General features: G+C 30.4%; 1 protein-coding gene across 5 annotated transcripts; it reads right to left on the bottom strand.

Annotated features, from left to right (window-relative positions):
* Positions 1 to 1,331: 1,331 nt before the first annotated feature.
* Positions 1,332 to 15,348, bottom strand: LOC126838715 (uncharacterized). 5 transcript variants are annotated; one of them, XM_050573366.1, is made up of 2 exons: positions 15,230 to 15,331; positions 1,332 to 2,649 (listed from the first exon to the last, which is right to left on the bottom strand). In XM_050573366.1, exon 2 carries the CDS (start codon positions 2,593 to 2,595, stop codon positions 1,375 to 1,377), a length of 1,221 nt encoding a protein of 406 aa, XP_050429323.1. In that variant the 5' UTR covers positions 2,596 to 2,649; positions 15,230 to 15,331; the 3' UTR covers positions 1,332 to 1,374. The 5 variants fall into 5 exon arrangements, 3 of the variants coding, with proteins under 3 accessions (XP_050429323.1, XP_050429324.1, XP_050429325.1); XM_050573367.1 differs by lacking the exon at positions 15,230 to 15,331 and adding an exon at positions 14,368 to 14,415; XM_050573368.1 differs by lacking the exon at positions 15,230 to 15,331 and adding an exon at positions 9,523 to 9,604.
* Positions 15,349 to 18,144: the final 2,796 nt, after the last annotated feature.

The following is an 18,144-nucleotide window of genomic DNA, read 5'->3' as shown; positions in this document are numbered from 1 at the left end:
TCAAAACGAAAGATGATAAGATTTTGGAGCAAATGTCATATCCTTTTTTTGATAAACCTAATATTTTACTTAATATTTAACAAATCACATTTTTTTGCTTTTTTAAAATAACTCATTTTTACGTTATTATTTTCAATATGTCGAATGTTGTAATCATTCGATTTTATAGTAAGTGTTTTTGTTATAAAACCACTATTGACCGAGTAAAACGCATTTTGCTTAGCTAAATTAACATGCAATTTTTTTCAAATCGCTGTCAAGGGTGCTGTGATAATCCGAAAAAATAAATTAAATACCAAAAAAAGAGTCTTAATTACTGAACTAATAATTACATAACACAGTTCAATTTTTAAATTAAAATGTATAAAATCCACTTTGACTATCTCCTTAATAAATACAGGGAAATTTTTAAGGCGATTGGAAAACGATTTTTTTTGCCTCTGTCAAACTAACGTTCAGTGTTAGGTACCGATCGTACTGATATGATAAGAAATTTAAAAACAGATTTTAATTACCATTAAATTAATTAATTAAGATACTATTCTTACTATTTTCAAATCTAAGGTATTAAAATATGTTTGTAGTTTCCCGCATCAGTAGCTCGATCTGTGAGTTAGACCAAACAAATGGACATCTCCATAAGTTATCTTTTAATAACATTTGTGATGTAGTATAGAAATTTATTCTAAAAACCGCTACAGTTGTAAAACGAATGGTTTTGTCAATTTTTTTTGCATATAAAAAATCTTGATTAGTTTAAAATATTATAATAAAATAGTTTTGAAAAAAAATATATCATTTCTTAATTTTCAATAATAATAAAAAAGTAAATAAATAGGAAGTAAAATGATAAAATTGAAAAGACAAACAAAAAAAATACCATAAATCCTTTCTCCTAGAAGGATTAGAAACTATTTTTTTATTTACTATTTTAGCGTAGTTTTTAGTCTGATAATTAGACTGAATGTAGATTTAGAGTGGCCCCATAATTTATTTATAGGAACAAATTTCTATTCAAAATAAATGAAGTTTTAAACTGTTTTTAATACTAAGTAACTATATAATTTAGGTAAAGGTAATACACAATACAATAAAGGTTATATCAAATAGTAAATTATCAAACAACACTTGTTATTAAAAGTTTAAAATTATTTAGCGAAAAAATGTTTTTATAAAAATAACTGAACTTAACAAATTTTTAATTTTCATTGAATCAACTAATCGTTTTATTTTTAATTGCAAATATTACAGTTTAAACCTAACAATTAAATCATAACTAACTGTAAAAAAGTTAAATTAATAATTGATAGCTATTAAAGTTATTATGTTTACATAATATAGTTTAAAGATTTTTTTTGTACTGAGTTAAGGTTTTCAAAATTGTCCAATCCAATTGTCGGACAAGCACTGTTTGTAGTATTTCATTAACGACCAATGGAACGAGGTTAATTTAGCAGCTACATCGACTATGAAATTTCTAAGCTGATCAATGTTTTGTAATGCTTTTTCAGGTATTTCGATGATGTTGGTAAATTCCGTAACCAATGTGCTGTCCATTTCGAGTTTATTAATTACAGTCTGAGCATTGCTCTGCACAATAATGATGGCTTTCAAAGATGTGGAAAAATTATCCTTAGCATCATTAACGAGACTGTCCAATTTAGGTAAAACAATATTCTCTTCGGACAGCCTTTCTAGTAGATTTTGGTAAAATGTATTTTCCTGCAAGCTAAGCTGGGCCACAGCTTTTCTCAATACTTCTAACAAGTTGCGATAATGTCTGATCACGCTCTGTTTGCAAGTAGCTGAATTAGTTTTGTTGCGCACAACAGTTTTTAGGTGAATCCAGACGGCGTAAGCCACCGACACATTCACCGTGGCAATTATAGTGTCATGATGTTGACTGATTTCTTTCTGTTTTCCAATTAATGTATCTGCCGGGGTTTCCCACATTTTTTCCAGTTGTACCGCAATTTTACGCCATAAATCTTCTTTTATAATGTGCTTAATACTGATGGGATTCGAATCGACTTTTAATTGGTTCAACATAATGTTAGACGTACTGACGAATTCGTCTGCATATTGGTTCAAGTTCTTGTAGGCTCCAGTTTTTATATCATCATTCAAAATTTTCATCACACCATTGTAAGCTTGGCTAGGATCTTTACTAACAGAAGAATTGCTGTGGCTTAGGTAGGTCAAGTTGTAACACTTCTCGACGAAGCTGTTGCATTGAACGGAGATAGATAGTAATTTGCTTTCAAAACCCGCTAGAACTTTCAAGTTTACCTTTTCTGCCGCCACGAGCAATATGAGGAGATCCCACAACCAATTTGCAGCGACTATATTGGCCGTCATCAGCGTGGACATCATTTTTGACACATAAGGTCGATATTTTTTTATCAACGATGTTAAATTGTAACTTATAGACGCACTTTTTATTTCAGCAATTGCGGTTTGCACTATTTTGCCATATACGCATTTCAACTTTTGTATTTTTCGATTAAGTTTTCTTAATGCTACTTGGTTCTCTTTTCCTTGGACCAAATTGTCTTTTTCAGTTATACTTAAATTTTCAGTGTCACCCAATGGCATATTATTTAATGCGTCTAACACATCTCTGTCGTAAGCTTTTACACCCTGGCAGCCCTGTTTAAAAAAAAAATGTTTACAAAAGTTATTTTTATTTCAACATTAAGTACTAAGCTAAGTAATGGATCTAACTAGCTAACTAAAGTATCAAGCTGATCAAGGATCAGACTATTATTGGTTCTATATTAAAAAAAAAAGAAGATATTTTTGCTATAGAACCATCATAGACCAATTAAAACGAATTCTGCGTGAGACCAACGTTGCCGAAGACCCTGTACTGGTCTAATAAGATAATTAATTTCTAATTAAGAATCGTTAGGATTATACTACAGCGGAATCTCTCTTGACGCACACCTCTTATTAGCGGTCATACTTAATACTTCAGCGTAAGTCTAAAGCCGGTAAATAGCATAAAAGACCTAGGTGTCTTATTTACCCCTGAGCTAGATTTCCACGCTCATATCGAAGTAATGTGTTGTAAATCCCTAAGGTTACGTTATACGCATGTCTAAAGAATTCAAATTTGTCGCTTCACTGAAGGCTATTTACTGTTCTCTCGTTAGGTCACGTCTAGAGTATGCATCAGTCCTCTGGGACCCCTTTACTGCAGTTGATTCTTCCCTTATAGAACGTATCCAAAGGCAATTTTTAAACTCTGCTTCTTTTATTTTAAATATCGAACACCAGCCACACCAACCAGTTGCAAACATGCTTGGTCTTGTCCCTTTAGTAGATAGGAGAGTTGAGGCCAACTTATCATTTCTGCGTAAATTGATTGATGGGCGTATTGATGCTCCCACTCTACTCTCACAAATCAGCTTTAATGTTCCTTCCTATCCCACTAGGTCGTCTGCTCTTTTTATTATCCCTGTCCACAGCACTAATTACGGTAGAAACCACCCAATTGATAAGATGATGCGTCTTGCCAATGAGCACCCCCACTTATTTTAACAATATCCTGTATCTGTGTATTATTACTCTAATTATTATAATTGTATTTGTTATGTTATTTGTGTAAGTTCTAGTTAGATGTTTCTGTTACGCATATTGTGTGAAGCATTGTAATTGGATAATATCCGTATTAATAATAAATAAATAAATAAATACTGGATCCTTTTAATTTTTTCAGTATAAATACATGAATATGGTACATATATAATCATAATTGTTTCAGGATTAAATTATTTTTCACGAAAAAATGTCTTACAGTACATCTTGATAAATAGGGGTATAAATAGGTAGGGATAGGAACAGAAAACGGCGGTAGTAATTGACTAATCACTATAAAGTACAGTGCCATGAGTTTCTACTGGGTGAGTTTTAAATTATGTTATTATTTCATATTATGAAAAATATCTACACTTTTCACAATAATAAATATTTGTTTAAGTAAAATCTTGAATATACAGGGTGTTCCAGCATGAAAGGTAAGTAATAGGTGATTACTCCAAATAAGCCCCCCGTTTTCATTTTTTCGATAAGTCAAAAATTGAAGGTTTCGACAGTTAAGTAAAAAAATAATGACCTAAAAAAACAAAAAATGATTCCATGTTATTCAGTGCAAAAAGCTAACATTTAATAGGGGGATCACATCATTTTCAGTCTTTTTCAGCCCCTAACTCTTTTCTTATCACTTATCTTATTATTTATTTCTTATCTCTTGCTTCTAATTATTTATCTCTAATATCTTATCTTTTAACACCTATCTCTTATCATTTATCTCTAATCTCTCATAATTTATCTCTTACCAATTATCTTTTTTCTTTTATCTCTTATCAATTATGTCTTAGCATTTATCATTTATCCTTTATTTCTGGTCTCTAATCATTTTTCTCTTATCGTTTTTTTAATTAGGGACCGAAAGGGACTGAAAATGATGTGACCCCTCTTTTAATTTGAGCTTTTTGCACTGAATAACATGGAATAATTTTTTGTTTTTTTAGGTCATTATTTTTTTTACTTAACTGTCGAAATCTTCAATTTTTTACTTATCGAAAAAATGAAAACGGGGGGCTTATTTGGAGGTCCCCTAGATGTCCAATCACCTATTACTTACCTTACATGCTGGAACACCCTGTACTACGTACCTGTTAAATAAAAATAAATAAATAAATCTTACCACAATATAGCCATGCTGTATGATAGAAACCAACCCTAACAATAAAAAAACGAAACTTTTGCTAAAAAAACACATTGGTAATATATTTTTCATATTAAATTCTGATGAAGAATAAATATTTACGAATTACGAAATAATGCAGAATTAACTGATTTCTTTAGTATTAGTTTAATCGCTTTATATATTAAAATTTCAGCGCGAAAATAACAATATTTTGGAAAACATGTGTTTAGAGCTGTTGATATTACATCAGTAACGATTTTATATTGAATAAGATGAATAATATTTACTTAACCCTGTTACATAATATTTAAATATTAGTCATGATTTATTTACTATTTACTCTAGAGCTGACCTATATGTTTCCGTATTACCGAAAAAATAATAAATAAAAATTAAATATTATTGTAATAAATAGAAAAATTAAACAAATAAAATATAGTAAAAGGTGTTATAACTATATAATTTAAACTAGTCCAAAAAACAAAAAAATATTTGCTTCCACAACGAAAAATGGGTACATCTTGGTAAAAAAAATGTCTAGGAAAAGAAAAAAAAATCTGATTTTCTTTGGCTAGTCGCAAAAGTATTCTTCATTTTCAATTGAAATAACCCACAAGATATTCTAGTTTGTTTCAATTATGCATAATTTTGCAATTTTTTGAAAGCGTTTAAAACCCCATGAAAAGACTGTCAGATTGATTATAGCTATAATTGTGTTTTGAATTAAATATATTTTTTCCCAAATATTTAATGGACTTTATCGGCTTAACTACTTGTCATAACTTAATTATAATTATAACCAATCTTGATGATTCATAAGCTTTTACACGCCGGTAGTTAGGAACCATGTGTCTTAAAAAATTACAAAATTATGAGCAATTAAAAAAAAAACATAGGACGTATTGTGGGCTATTTAAATGGAAAATGAAGAATACTTTTGCGACTAGCCAAAACATTTGATGCTTTTATCGATCCCTTTTTTTTCACCGAGGTGTACTAATTTTTCGTTGTGGAAGTAAAAAACCAAAAAAATGTGTGCCTAACTAGACTACAGTGTACATGTTATATAGTATACACTATCCTTAATGTTAAAATATATATTTATTCAATGGCTCTCGGCTAAGCCATTCAATTTTGATTATTACTATTATTATGTCCTATTTTGTATATTTAATTTTTAATTTAAGTATGCAAATATATTATAGAGACTCAACTTACCTTATTTTACATCTTTTGATGTATTACTAATAAGATTTTATTTCTTTAAACATTATCTCAGACGGTAAATTATAAAATGAGTATTTCAATAATATGTTTGGCGATAAATAATTTCAAATATTTAAATAACTTATTTAAAAGGAACCGCCATCCCCCTCTCCAGCGATGGATTGACGACCCGTCCCGGAAGCGAATTCGTCAAGAAACCATCGCATGATGGCAACGTTGGGCCTTCATGGCCCGTTAAGCTACATGATGATGATAATGATTTAAAATGGCAATACAAAATAAACGTACAACACTTTTTCGCAAATGAAAATCAGTTTAGCATTTGAAAACATTACACATTTTACATTTACATTATTTCTTAATCTAGGTCATGATCAGTGTAAATAGTATTAGCATACTTAAAATTGCGTTTATCAAGAAATAATTTCCGACCGGACTACCGATGAGCAGTTTAATTTAGTCGAATACAATGAATGCAACCGACAGCAGGTGTAGTTTTGTATGTCCGTGGAGAAAACGTGTATACAGTCGCGAAGGGATGCGATTTTTAACTGAAATTTCATTTGTACTCGATAAAAACTGTACATATTTTGATAGTTTTATTATTTTGAATAATATAATGCTGCGAACGGTCGTCCGACCGATTCTTCGGTCATCTGATTCAACCCTTTATATGGCATCCTAATAAAGTTTTGTTACCTACAGCTCCGTGCCACAACCGAGCATTGTTCGACGGTATTAAAACAAAGCGATCATTGTTTCCGACAAGTGAACCGGTTGCGAGGCCAGGTGGTGGCACACCGTATTTTTATAATACAGGCGAAGACATATTGTAACATATTTATTGTGGAGGATTTTTTTTTTTTTGGCCACAGTCGCTTCACGTGGGTCCGCGATGAATGTGTTGAAACAAAACGAAACGGTATGGAAAAAAAACGAGCACATATTATTATAAATAAACGGAAAAAATAATTTTCGCCGCGAAGACAATAGCAGGGGTCTTATGCAAATGAATCGCGTTGTCGGATAAAATGTATCCAATTCGGGTAACGGATAAAACAATAGGTGACCGGTTTGTTAAAATGAGTACATCTTTTGTCTTAGGGTTCCAACCCCTATTTGATAAACAAATAAATAAACCTCGGGTACATGAACATCGTGAGAAAATTCAGCGTCGAAATCGCTAGCAAACCGTGTCATGGACCATTTCAACCGTTTTACACGAATAACTTAACGAGATATTAATATGTTCTAGTCATATAATAATAACGACTGTACAATGAAATACTTTCCTAGTCGTCTACTAAAAAATGAGACAGCTGTAAATAATATGAAACGATAATTTGTTTTAAGTAGGTAATAATATAATTATTATTATAGCTATCTTCAACACTTTAGTAACCACTAACAAATACTAGATTAATTAAAATAGCCTAACCGACCATCTGAAATTTGTTTAATGTAATATTATTAAAACCTCAATCCACAAAAAAAATTAAACTTATACACAGATGCGCGAGTAAGTTAACATTTTTTGTGGTTTGGGTTTTTAATAATAATTTTATTCATATTTCCACAAGTTCCTCTATTTTAAAATTGGCTAAATTTATTCGATCTAAAGCGATTAAATTACAAAAATGTTACCAAAACCATGAACACCCAGTAATAAGTTTACTTTTTTTAATATACACTAAAATAGTCAACATTTTATGAATTTCAAAATTTGTAATAATGCCAGTCATTCGAATAATATGTATTTTAATTTTGGAGATCGACGTCCATACATATTATTTGACAAGTTAAATGTTATATCCTTAATGTAATGCAATAAGTTTAATTGATCAACGCTCTTCGGAAAATATTGGGAAAGGGTGGTTCAAACATTTTTGAAATGTTATAACATTAAATAACGTACATGGAAGAAAAACTTATTAAAGCAACTACGTAATATTTTATTGAACAGCCACATGCAAACTTATGGCGTTAACCAGACGGTAAATAATAGTGTATTCGACTACCCCTCGAGACAGTTATTATGTACGACATTTTAAATTGAAGTATCTACGTCGTTACCGAATACAAATTATTTAAATTTACTATCGTACCTACGGCTGTTCCTGAATAAAAAGTTAATACCATATTTTCGCTCTTACACAGCTTCCTGCCTTACACGCCCTTACAGCTTAAGATCAGCTGTAACTTCGTATTTATGAATAATATACCATTAATTTCGGTGCAAACAAAGTGCAACTTTTTGTGTTTCGAACATGTTGCTTTCCATTTATGTTTTGATGAACACCTACAGTCTGGTACTAATGAAGGTTTCTTATTAACGTTTTTTAGTCTTATTAAATCTTAGTTCTCTACAATTAGTTATTGTACACGGCTTAAACGGGCATGAAATGAACCATTAATTAATGTCGTTTTATTCCTACGCCGACAGCCATTTATGTATTTATCGCAGTATGCCATTATTAATTATGTCTATGGACATTATAGCTACCTACATCATTGGACCAAACCGTTCAGGATTTATTATTATTGATTACTTCACGGACATTCTATTAAAATTGATTCCCCCATTCAAATCAAGAATGTATACCGTAAGCCTAAATGCGCCAAATTTTAAGGAAACTAGGCCCTGCGGCTCTTATAATATTTTAATAATATCTAAAAGTAGCTTGCCCTCAAAGGATAAACTAATATTTAGCCTACGATAGTCTAATAGGTAAATCATCTTGGTGTATTATAGTTAGTAGTAAACCGTCAGAAACAGCGGGTACCGTACATCGGTTGTGTATGCCAAAAAAAAAAAAAAATGTCTGTCCTGTTCATTTAGTGACATCAAAGAGCTACAATTTTGTTTATACTTATTTTTGCACTTTCCCCTCCTCCGAAAATGAGTGCTCGTTTTCAATAATACGAGGGTTGCAGCCGTCCATCAACGTGCAGATCGATAAAGGCGAATCGCAGCCTCGATGGCGACGGCGTCCGCCCATTTGTCGGAGGGAAGGTTTTTCCTTTTTTTTTTTCTTTTCTTTTTTCCCCCGATTACTTTTATATTTTTACCGAGTAATCATCGGTGCAACCACCCTCGCACGCCGCCGTCCATTTCAATCGCACCCCATTCCTTATAGTTATTCCACGTAAAATTTCTTCTTTTCTTTTTTTTTTTTGTACTACTCCAGTACATATTTGACGGCAGCGGGAAAATAATAGTAATATGTATTCAAGTAAGACCGCCCGAGTGAAAAATCGGCAACCCCCTACCGTCTGTCGAATTTCAATTAACACCATTCCGCCGCGTGCGGCTTTTCCGCCCTCGAACGTCTTTATTAACATCACCTCCCTTTACCCCGAAGTTGCGTCTTTTTCTTTAAAGCATTTTTTTTTTTTTGTCTACTCTATTTTTCCAACCCTTCGTCTCCACGCCGATGATCGTTGTCCAAAATACTTACAACATGAATAATTATTTACAAGACTTTCATTAAATTCTTAAAACTTATGACTATAAACGCTTTTGCGTTCTTCTTGTTCCCGCCTTTATAACTATTAATTAAAAAATAAATAAGTAAACAAACCGTATTCCGAAAGGGTTTCCTTCAGATGGCTCATTAAAATCATCCAGTCAGAACATTTTCGCTAATTATAGGACATTGTCTTTAATATCGCATACATAGAAAACTTTACTAAACATAATAAAAAATAGGATAAAAAATAAGGGAAGCGCTACTTGCATTGAGAGTATTATTGGAGAGAAGAATAGATATGAATAGAAGCACTTATATAGCGTCTGTGGACATTGAAAAGGCATAGGTTGAAGGGATAGACGTATTATTTTCTAATTATACAAAAAACAGAAAGCTCAAATTGAAATAAAAAATGCACATTGGTTAGGCAAGGAATGAGACAAGCTTGCTCTGTGTCACCTTTGCGGTTCGATATTCAAAGTGCCATTAAAAAATTTAAAGCAAAAAAGAAAGGTGTGAAAGGTAAATGAGATACACAGCAAAAGGTTCGCAGACGATATAGCCATAGTAGCCGAAAGCGAACGCGATTTGAGTAATATGTTGAACAAGTTCAATTAAAACTAAATGCCAAAAAAACAAAAATATTAATAGTAGACAAACATGGAAAAGAAATGCAAAGAACTGTCAGTTTGCATGACACACCTATTGAAGAAGTCATTTGATTACATATTTGGTTACCTAGGTATGATTTCATTTTGCTACCTAGGTAACCATATGTATAACATCGAATTGAGTCCCTCCTACTTTTAGTTATTTGAATTGAGTCCAGTTTATTATCTTAATATGTTTGAATTGATTACGTAGATAAGATCGTAAGCATAGTCTCTTTTGCTATTATTAGTAGGGAATTTGGACAGGCTATATTGAATTGAGTGTTGGTAAAGTAAAGCTGATGGCGAAAAATTCATAAGTTGGGTCTGTCTAAGGAATATAAGTCTAATTCTGAGAAAAGTAGATATCTCAAGTACTTTTTCGGATTGCCATTTTTAAACGAAAATGACGTAGTTGAATGTTTCACGGAAGATTTGATGGTGAACCATGTGATGATGATAAAATTGACAGTTTCACAGATTACATTTTAGATAATTACATTGACAATGAAATTGGACAGTTCTCCCCCAAAATTTGGTGTGATTTTTCAGCAAGCGCTAATCGGACAACTATCAGTTGTGAAAGTTTTCATGCAAAATTAAATGCATTGTTTCACTCAGGACATCCGAATATTTTTATTCTTGTTGACACTTTTCTGGACATACAGTCAGATACCTACGTAAAAATACGAAGCAATGCAACAAAACCATGTATAAAAAAACATTGGAAAAAGAACAATTTTTACGGGAGCAGATTATCATACATCAAAATAACAAATTAGCAGATTTGACAATTTGAAATCGGTTTCATTTAAATTTTTACCAGAAACTATTTAAAATTCGACATTATTTTAATTATTTTTAAAAATTATTAAAATTGAAAGTTTTTTTTGACCAGTTATAAACAGTGTAAGCAAGCACACACATTTTTGGAAACTAATCAGCCAACCTCCACGTGGTGTCTCCTGGATGAACGCTAATAGGCTGAAGGGACTCAACTCAAACAACCAAAAAATATTTGTTCGACTCAATTCCGACAACCCAAAAATATTCGTGGGACTCAATTCAATATCACCGAACCATATCACGCAGGATAACAAATACACAACAGAAATAAAAAGAAGAATAGCTTTGGATAAGCAAGCTTTTATTAAGAAACAAAATCTCTTAACAAGCAGACACTTATCGAATAAAATTAGAAAGCTATTTATTAAAACGTATGTTTGGAGTGTAGCGTTATATGGTAGTGAGTCCTGGACCTTAAGCACTCTAGATAAAAGAAGAATAGAAGCATTAGAGATGTGGACATGGAGGAAAATGATAAAGATCAAGTGGAGAGTAAGGAAATCGAACATGGAAGTGTTAGATATGATAGACGAACCAAGACAAATTATCAGAACGATGGAAATAAGAAAAACTGAGTTTTTTGGACACATTATGAGACATAACACGTTAATGACAAATGTTATGGAAGAGAAGATAAATGGACAATAAAAAAAAAACAGTAAAATACTACTATTAAAACCTTACAAATTGAATACAAATGTACAGATAAATTTGAATATTTTATGATTGCTGTTCAATTTCTAAATTTCAAAATTATTGAATGTTATTTAATAATACCATTTAAAATGTATGATATTCTAGACATTCGTTTACAATACTTATACTTATATCAGTTTCTATTACTACCAAAATCATAATGAACTCGAATTTTAGCTTCGATGCGATATTTGTTGTTACACATTAGTAACGGACTGTAAAAAATGCAACTACAAATTAACCATGAGAGCGAAAAATCAAATTATTTTATTTATTATCTTTCATAACACATTGTCTTAGATGAACTAAGACAATTTTTTTTGAAAATGTATTAATAGGACTACTATAATAGCTTAAACAGCTTTTGCGAGAAAATGTATAGTTTCTATACTTTTTTAATAACAGAGCGAAAGTTAGAAAAAAAAAATCATTTTATTTGTTTGTCATATTTATATATGAGAAACAAATAAAATGATTTTTTTAATAATAGGTAATATAATATATTTTTTTTAATAATATGCTATAAAGGAAAAAAAATGTCTTATATTTTCAGTTGAAAACGAATCCTACACACAATTCTCACCAAGTTAAAAGTATAATGCTAATATATACCTACAACTCGAACAAAATACTTTCTAATATTTTTTTCTAAAATTAGTATGTCTATTGTGTTGTGTTAAAATTATTTTTAAAATATTGACGTAATTTTTCAATTTAAAATCAAAATTTTTAAGTTAACCTCGTTTTAAGCTTTGCCCCCCCCTCCTTTAAAACCCGACAAAAAAAGTGATAAAACTGAATATATATATTCCGTTAATGTTATATTTATGTTTAACATTTAACATAAGCAACATAAAATAAGATGTAACACAATTTCAAACTCAAACACATAATTAAGTTTGAGAAACCGAATGGAAAAATTATTTGTAAAAGTAAATAAGAAAAATAATTAATAAACTAAATTGAATATTTAATGAATGCATCTTGTTACGCATTTTCTTTTTCGTCGAATAATAATTATTATGTAGCTTTAAGGGTATTTTATAAGATTATATTATTAAAAAAGAAAAGGGGGATTTTTTTCCGCTTTCCAATAATAATGATGATGTGCTGAACAAAGCAAAAAACACGTCATAGAGGGTTATTTTCTTTATGTACTTTGTATGTGTTTGTTCATTAAACTTTTTCCTTTACACCCAATTTCATTCCGTAGTCTGAAATTAAAAAATACAAGCGGGGAAAAAAGAACATATTATAATATGAAAATATATTATTCGCCCTCTCCCCCGCATTAGCATCAGACCAATCGCCGGTCTTCTTTTGGCAATGGCTGGAGGTACCGTCATAATAGTATTTGAAGTCCACCCCGAAAAATGTATTTCATTTTTTGTAATCACAAAGAAAAATATGCAACATGACGAAATTCCTTTTTACAAGAGAACGAGTTGAAAATTAGAAGGATTCATACTCGCCTTTGGTACACTAATCGAAGACATTCTTTCTTTTCTTTATGTTTATTTAAATTACTCGCAACAACGGATTGATGTCCGTAACAAAGACTTCCCCGTTTTTCACCAACTACGAGCACACAAAAAATATACTATTGATACTTTATGTACATTTTTTAGTTATGTATTTTTTTTATATAACAATTATGATAATTTTGAAGGTGAAGACGATGTACACTAATGTATTCATTATTATTTGTAACATTTCGAAAAATCCTTTTTGATGTATCTAAATAAATTGTAAATGTAGATTGAAATTTACATTTCATCTGAGGATGGAACGAACTGTAAGTTTTTTTGTACGAATTCACATTGACTGAAACTCGTTGCTAAAAATGTACACTACCTTAAACCTGTGTTTGTTGCTAGATTTTCATTAATTGAATTAATTAAAGGCATTTTCTTCGTCCATTTTAAATTTTTTTTATATTTATGCTACCTATATATATCTATGATTCACGCCTATTTTATACTGTCAAAGTATTACAGAAAACAAATATTCTTCCAATCAAATGACTAATTTAATTGATTATTATTATTTAAATGAAAATAATATGCAAGTTATTAAGCGGGCTTTAAGTTGTCCAATATACAACAATAATACAATTTTTCTGTTTCGTGGGAACCAGATAAGAATTTCTATTTTGTGAACATAATTTGTTTTCATACATATGCTCTCCAACTAGACCGATAATATATGCAATTTATTAAAAATTTATTTTTAGTTTCAATTTAAAACCAATGGCCAAAATAATTAATTTTTTTATTTTATTATGTTAAATAATTGTTTTAATAAGCTGATAAATAGTTTATTTTTTTATTTAATAAAATATATTTTTAACTAGTTAAAGTAATTTAATATATAAGATAACTATAATTACTTAATTAAAAATTAAAATTAGTGTTCATTCTTATAGACTACAGTTATTCTTTTATAATACAAATTACCAACCATATTAATAATAAAATCATTATTAATCGTAATTAATTATTATTTTATAAAACTATACATTTTATGGGTTGTTTTATAATATTTCCAATTAAAATGTCGATTTAGTTAGGGTTTTGTAACTGGTTCCAAAAAAAAAACTTTTCTTGTACAATGTAATCGTTTTAGTGAAAAAAAATTGTTCGTATATTTTGACATAGAATACTTTTGTAATTGTATGCAGTGGAAAAGATGTCGATAAATTGTTTTTGCTAAGACTCTAATCCACCAGGCTCTACTCGCACTAAACCTCCTCGAATATACTTACAACTGGTCAGGTAATACTGCTAGCCCGCCCATGTAGAACTGTTGCACGTGCCGATTCTAGTTCTTCATCATTGCTGTCTTGTATTCAAATCACGACAGAGTCGAATTGTCCTATTTGTCTGGAATGCTTGGACATAGATCCTAAACCCAGGTTCTGCTTCCGAGAGTAAAGTTGATAGCGTCGGTATAAGTGACATTCCTCTGATGCCATGAGTCGTTGAGCCCTTAAGGGTAGGCGCATTATTGTAAGGATTTTTAGGGATGATTCAAAACCCCGAGATTTGTATTATCCGGATAATCAAATAATTGAATCCATAATTAACGTAAATTATTATATTTTTTAATACATTCAAAATTAAAAAAATGTTTATTCAATACAACAATTTGATTTTTTTTTTTAGATAAAAAATTAAAATCTAAAAATCAGGATAATGGTCAAACCGAATTAAATAAATTAGGTTTCCTTTAATTTTTCATAAACTACAAGCGAAATAGGGTAATTTTTAAATTTCCTTAAAGATTAATTGAATCATCATAGTGGCTTATAAAATGGTCCTTTCATGAAAGTCAACAGTAGCCCACTTCCCGGGGAAAAAGGCAAATTTATAATTGAATCGGTCATTTCAAAAACGACACAAGTCACAAAACTGAAATTTTACACTAGCCACAAAAAAATTCATAGCTAGTTTTTGCAGTGATTTTAATTTCTTGTACTCAACATTTGTATTAAATATGAGTCTGACAAATTTAGTAATTACACAGAATACGTAATTAAGTATATAATTATGAAATATGACAAAAAGTCGTTTTTGAAATGACCGATTCAATTAAACATTTTATAATATTATATAATGTATACCTACTTATTTCCGAAGTGTACTTAGTCTTTCAGTCAGCGGTACATTTTAAATTTCCTACAGCACAATTTGTATCTTACTGCACCTTAAAGTAAAGTCTGCCCAGGTGTGCTGGCGACTGTCAAACACCTACTGGCCACGTACAGCGTAATTGTTTGGCGGTACGGATTATTTCACGAGAACAGTACATACATGTAATACATAATAGCAGTTGCGTGTGAACAACAGTGTATTTCGCCTGACCAACCCTCCAAACGACACCGAAAATCAGCAGCAACCGGTTATGTCCACGCGTGGCTGTGGCGGCATTGTGCGTTACGGGTTACCTGATTGTGCCTTTGCTCGTACGTGGTTTGCATATTGTATAATAATAAATTAACGTGTCTACATGTGCAACTAGAATACATTTTATAAAGGGTCACCCAAAAAGGGTTGAGTAATTACGGGACGGGACGGTCTATTGTTCTACGGTAATGAAAGCAAAAAAACCACACAGCGCTTGGGTATACATTGGGTGTGTGTGTGTGTAGTGTCGCAGTCAAAGGATGTGTAAAAAAGAAGAAAAACTAGTTCTCATTTTTTGGTTTAAGAAAAAACCCTCAAACTCGTTCTCGAACAAACTAGTTCTTTTTGTTTTTGTTCCCGGTCTATATAGCAATCCTCGTGCGAACCGTGAATAGGTATAAGCGGTATTGCTTCACAAAGAACGTCTAAATCTTAAAAAAATGTTTTTTTAATTGAGCGTCTAATTCATACGCTTGTACTTTTTCTACATTAGACTTAAAACGACAAAGGCTCAAATTCGAGTGGGTGTTATAGATGCAGTATAGTTAAGAATAGACGCGACTTTTATATTTATTAATTTATACATACATATAATACCAATTATAATTAAATAATAATTTTAAAATCTCATACCTTTGAAATAATATGTAGTATTAGTTCGCTCACTTTTATTTATTTGGACCAATCCCAAACTTAAAATTTAAGGGTAGTTCAACTATAATAGAGCTGCGTGTTAAACTGTATTTCAAATTTTAAGTAGAATTGGTGCAACCCATAATATTATTATACTAGAAATGAATCGTTTAAGTCAAATATTGCTCAAATACTGTTTACATGTGAATTCAATAAAAAAATATGGTTGGTCAATACTTAATAGCGTAATAAATCACAAGACATGATTTTTCAAAGTGTGCCTAAAGTGAATGTTTTCCAATAAGAAAATGACGTAATCTAAAATAAATTTTAAAAAATAGGCCTTCATAACATTGATGATTTTTTTATAAACAAATAACATTTATAAAACAAATTCCTCTTAGCAAATTGATTTCATCCCATTCTATAATTAAAAAAAAAAAACACATTATAATCTTAGTAGGATTTTTAAATGTCATACATAATATTATTATTGTCACATTATACGAATTATAAATTGAGCACACCTGCGATTAGACACTAAAATACTGTTTTTTTATTTTTAAAAAAAGTAAAATATTTTATAATATACTATACTTTACCTTGTAGTAAGTTGTTACAGTTCTATCAAATAACTATTTAAGTTTAAATTTAAAGCTGAGGAGGTATTGGTATTACAAGGCGAGTATATTTTCGTGTCTAAAACCATTATACAATTTTAATCACTTGAATAATTTCTTTATATACATAGCTTATAGGTCAGAACTCATTCACTGATTGTAATTTATAAGCCAAAATAGAAAAAAAATAACCACTTTTCCGTCAAAACGAGGATCATCACGCCCTTAAAGTAGGAAATATGTATAAATATTTGTATAGCCCATATTTTGAATGATTCCAATGTATTAATAAAGTTTGTTGTTGTTGGCTAAGATTATTGTACACAAAGTTGCGACCAATTATTAACCAACGTCAATGAAGTGGGAAAAATAAGAAATTCTTTAAATAAACTCTTTGAAAAAACACAAATGTATAAAACTATAAGTATTTTAAAGGAACAAGTGTCAGCTTTTGGAAACTTCTTATAAAATAAAAAAAATATCGACGTTTAGAAATTGTTAATTAAAAAAAAAAGTCTAGTGTAAAAAAATAGTGTGTATTATACCGGGTGATTCTTTTGACACTACGCAAGTTTTCCAAACTTTTTATTCAGAACTGGTTATCGATTAGTCAAAATTTGCAGTACGCTATTCTTAATTAAAAAAGCTAATTGAATAGATACGTTGACATTTAAGTTTTATAAGTTGAGCAAATAATAAAAATAATAAAAATTTGAATATTGTACAAAAAAATAGATAAGTATAAAACGCTATCCCATAGATAAAGTTTACATACTTGTCCCGCGCAAATTAGTTTTAATGGGAAAAAATTATACTTTAACTTATAGAAATGACTGTGATAATTTGACAAAAAAATTGACAATTAATAATGTATCCTCATTATTGTATTAATAAGTATACACTATAGTTCAAACTCTAAATTATTTTTTTTTTGAAAAATTGGTAGCGTCTTCTTAAAAGTAAACTAAAGTAGATCGTTAAAGCTTAAAAGAATCACTCGCAAAAAACCTGCCTTTAGCTACGCCTTACCTAAGGCCGGCTCTGATTCTATGTAAGGTTATAGAATTTTAGATGAGTGTAATACTCATACGAACATCCCACAAAATTAAACAGCAGACAAAGCAACAAAACCACAGTCCACATATACCACTGATTCTTAATGTTCCATATACTGACTCAAAAACACTGATAAACGAACTATGTGCAAACAAATGGTAAAATAAATGGGATAACATAGGAATTAATAAACTGAAAACATGTAAAACATCTATAAACAAATGGAACGCAACCCCTCACATCCCGAGAAGAGAATCGGCATGCCTAACAAGACTTCGAATTGGCCGCTCAAACCTCACACACTTGCACCTAATAACCAAAGAGGAA

The sequence above is a fragment of the Adelges cooleyi genome, unplaced genomic scaffold (assembly GCF_023614345.1).
Source record: "Adelges cooleyi isolate 19-005CV unplaced genomic scaffold, UGA_ACOO_1.1 ACOO_flye_CR_arks_rails_tigmint_CR_PRNA_30, whole genome shotgun sequence".
NCBI classification, from domain to species: domain Eukaryota; kingdom Metazoa; phylum Arthropoda; class Insecta; order Hemiptera; family Adelgidae; genus Adelges; species Adelges cooleyi.
The sequence above is the reverse complement of the archived record's forward strand: the minus strand, read 5'-3'. Positions and strand labels throughout refer to the sequence as shown.

Coding starts and splice junctions, on each gene's coding strand:
- LOC126838715 (XM_050573366.1), bottom strand. CDS start 2,595: ATGCCATTGGGTGACACTGAAAATTTAAGTATAACTGAAAAAGACAAT.